This window comes from Nannospalax galili, unplaced genomic scaffold (genome assembly GCF_000622305.1).
Source record: "Nannospalax galili isolate Female #2095 unplaced genomic scaffold, S.galili_v1.0 scaffold1050, whole genome shotgun sequence".
NCBI classification, from domain to species: domain Eukaryota; kingdom Metazoa; phylum Chordata; class Mammalia; order Rodentia; family Spalacidae; genus Nannospalax; species Nannospalax galili.
This window is the reverse complement of record NW_008329037.1, coordinates 1,637,969-1,641,730: the sequence shown is the minus strand read 5'-3', so window position 1 is coordinate 1,641,730 and position 3,762 is coordinate 1,637,969. Positions and strand designations below refer to the sequence as shown.

General features: G+C 43.4%; 1 protein-coding gene across 5 annotated transcripts in view; it reads right to left on the bottom strand.

Moving 5' to 3' along the window:
- Dhx30 (DExH-box helicase 30) overlaps positions 1–3,762 on the bottom strand; it is a 49,546-nt gene that overhangs the window by 20,684 nt on the left and 25,100 nt on the right. For all 5 annotated transcript variants that reach the window (XM_008830772.2, XM_008830779.2, XM_017797511.2 and 2 more), the window contains 2 exons: positions 1,713–1,843; positions 915–1,025 (listed from right to left, as the gene is read on the bottom strand). In XM_008830772.2, the coding sequence (XP_008828994.1) occupies positions 915–1,025; positions 1,713–1,843 (242 nt within the window). The remainder of the gene's footprint in view (positions 1–914; positions 1,026–1,712; positions 1,844–3,762) is intronic.

Here is a 3,762-nt window from a genome sequence, read left to right as displayed (position 1 = left end):
GGAAATTTACATCATGCTAATTAGTAGAGGTGATAAACATTACCATTGTAATCTACATGATGACTTTATAGACATACACAGGCATGAAGGATCCAAGTGCAACCAATTATGACTAGTAATAATCAGATACATACAGATTAGAGATGCATGCACCAACAACTCAGTGTCAGTAGCAAAAACAATGAGTCTTTGTGCAAGGAACAATATATTCTGAAATGAAATAGAGATCTTTTTTAAAGGTTAAAAACTCATTCAATTTTATGTCTTATAGGGCTTATACTGAGTTCAATATTGTATAACTGTATTAATTCAACAGCGAATCTGAAAATTTTATAGCGACTTTTGAAAGAGATATATCTTTGCTCTGGACACTGTTAATGAGCTTGTTAAAGCTATAATGAAATGCTTCTTCTAAAAATAAAAAATAAATTAAATTAAAAAAAAAAAAAGCACAGGGGCTGGGGAGATAGCTCAGTTTTATAAAGGACTTGCCAAGCATGAAGACCTGAATTCAATCCTCAACACTCACATAAAAAGTCAGGTGGCAGTGGTGGTACACATTTAAAATTCCAGCACTGGAGAGGCACAGGCAGAGACAGGTGGATGCCTGACTGAGGCTTGTTGGTCAGTCAGCCTGACTCCAGGTCCCACATAGAAACCCTGTCTCAAAAAAGGGTGAAAATTTCTGAGGACTAACACCAGTGGTGCGTGCACGTGTCCGTGAGCACATGCGCGCACACACACACACGCACTCACACACACACACACACACAGTAGTAAGTAGGAAAGGCTCAGGATAGTTGAATAGATGGACTGTGCATCCACACCTACCAAGAGCCACAAATGCTGTCAGAGGAAGGGACAAGAATGTCCCAGAAGAGAGGTCTGCATGGCTTTCAATAAAGGAGGCTCACCTTAAACAACTGGCAAGCTGCTGCTGCAGCCTGCCGCTCAGCATCAATCTTCTTGCTGCCATAGCCTTCCACCTCCACGCTCTTGGGCCACTTTATGTGCAAGGTAACTTTCTGGGGAAATGAAAAGAAAATAAAGAACTAGGGATGGAGACGTGGTGGTACACACCTGTAATACTAGCACTCCAGAGGTGGAGGTAAGAGGATCAGGTTATTCAGCAAGTTCCAGGCCAGCCTGGGATATATGACTGTTTAAAAACAAAACAAAACAAAAAAAAAACCTTCATTCAGAATGGTGTGCCTGCATGCTTCTGTGGGGTCCAAGCTCTGAGATTCTAGGAGCAAGAATCCTCACCATCACCTGTAACCCTCCACAATCTTTGTTATACAGGGCACAAAAATGAAGGAACAGTAAAGCCCTCTTAGGAAGAGCATTCCTTACTCCATCTGCTATATATTCTCTTTCTCTAAACCAAGCATGTGTATTTTTGGTTCTTCTGCAAAACTAATTTTGTTCTGAGATTCTCTACCAACTGTAGAGAATCTGGCTGGGTGCAGTGGCATACACCTATAACATCACAGAACCTGGGAGGTGGAACCAGGAGGACCAGGATTCAAGGCAAGCCCCTGTCACAAAGCAAGCTTGAAGCCAACCTGGGCTACTTGAGACCTTATCTCAAAAACAAAACAAAAGTTGGGGGGGGGGCTAACACCCCTCTGGCCTCCTTGACAAAACCTGAGAGAATAGGACATTCTCCTTTGAGTCAAAGCAGTGTTTCACCTAGCCACCAGCAGAGTTACCTTTTTCTTAGGTCCATTAGTGTGCACATAGACTAGCTTGTCTTTTGCATGTGAGATGCCAAGGGCTCTTCCAATCACACTGTTGAGAAGGTTTTTGGGCTGTGGAAACTCTTTTAATAGGTCCCTAGAAGCTAAGAAAATAAGAATGAAATCATTACAGTTTTTTTCTTTTGAAATCCCATGAGGTATATAACAAAGTTACACTGGGCTGGATCCTAAAGATATTGGTCCATGACCCCAAATCACCCAATGGAGTTATGAGTCCTTGGAAAAGGAGAGAGGAACGGTTTCTGGATTTTATAAAGAAGCAAATGAAGCCAGGCCTGATAGCATACACCTTTAATCCCAGCACTCAGGGAGGCAGAGGCAGGCAGATCTTTGTGAATTCGAGGCCAGCCTGGTTTACATAGTGAGTTCCAGGACAGTTGGGGGCTACAAGGGAGACCCTGTCTCAAAAAGGAAAAAAAAAAAAAAAGGAAAAGCAAACAAGCAAGCAAGCAAAGGACTACCCCAACTGGCATGACTGCCTTCTAAAGATAAGAGCCAATGACCCACACACCACAGATGAGAACCAGTCACCATCCTCTTTCTTACCCAAGCTTCTGATTTCATACATCAGCTATAGGGGGCAGAATGGCCAATAAACCCCATGAGCCTGATGTCTGAAAGAAGGTAGTACACAAAACAATCAAATCTTCTACACATGCACATTAGAGATCAAGACCCCTCCTTTAGTAGTTCACACAAGAGGACCAGCCTCATGTAGGTCAGTGAGGAGATCCAGAGTACCTCAGCACTCTGTAGAAGCCTCACCCAAAGCCCACAGAAAGTTTCACAGCAAAGACACAGGCACTTCTCTGGCATCAAGGGGAAGAAGGATTGATCAGATAACACAAGCGATATTTCACTCCCTTCACTTGTTCTCTGTGTCAGTCTCAAAGCACAAATGGCTGGGATGTCACCTAGCAGCAGCTTCTGCCAGATACAAGGCTTAATGAGAACACAGGAAGGCAACTAAGCAGGTCAATACAAACGAAGGGCCAAATCACTAGAGCAGACCTTCAACATGCAGAATCAGAAACCTGCAGAGATATGAGGCCTTCTCATTTGCCACCCTCAGTCTCTGGTCTTATATCCAACTTTACACCACTCTACAATGGAACTTGGTGGAAGCTCTATGTGTCCATGTGCATTTGCTTCACCATAATCATTTGGGAAGTTTTTCCACAGCAGTGAATACCTTGTTCCCTATCTAAGAATGGCAGCAATGTCCAGGTAGGCTACGGACATTTAATTTTTTTTTTTAATTTTATGTATTTTTATTTTATGTGTGTATGTTGCCTGTATGGACAGAAGAGGGAGTCAGATACCCTGGAACTGGTGTTACAGGCAACTGTTAGCTACCATGTGGGTGCTGGGAATCAAACCAAGGTTCTCTGGAAGAGCAATCAGTGATCTTAACTGCTGAGCCATCCCTCCAGCCCCCTCCACACACACCTTTTGAGACAGGGTCTCCCTGTAGCCCTGGCTGACCTGGAATTCATTATGTAGACCTGGTTGGCCATGAACTCACATAGATCTGCCTGCCTTTGCTTCCAAGTGCTGGGTAAAGGCATGTACCACCACATCCAGCCCAATTTTTTTTCTTTTTAAAATTTCATTTGTGTGTGTGTGTGTGTGTGTGTGTGTTTGTAAAGGCTAGCAATGCTCGTTTGGAGGGCAAAGGATAATCCTTGGACGTTAGTTCTCTCCCTTCACTGTAGGATCCATGGATGGAACTTAGGTTATCAGGCTTGCACAGAAAAACCATCAGAAAACCATCTCACTGGCCCCAGACTCTGTATTTTGAAAATGCTCCTCCGAAAGTTCTGATGTAACCCTGTTGCATAGTTTATGATGTTTCCTTGGGGCAGGTTCCTAGATCAATTGGCAGGTGGAGGGTCCTGCCTGGCCCTGTCTCTGAAATGCTTTATTATAAATAAGCAATTAATAAACAGTACCTAAGTAGACTCAAGGGGAGGTTTTGATCCCATGATCCCATCATGTGTCC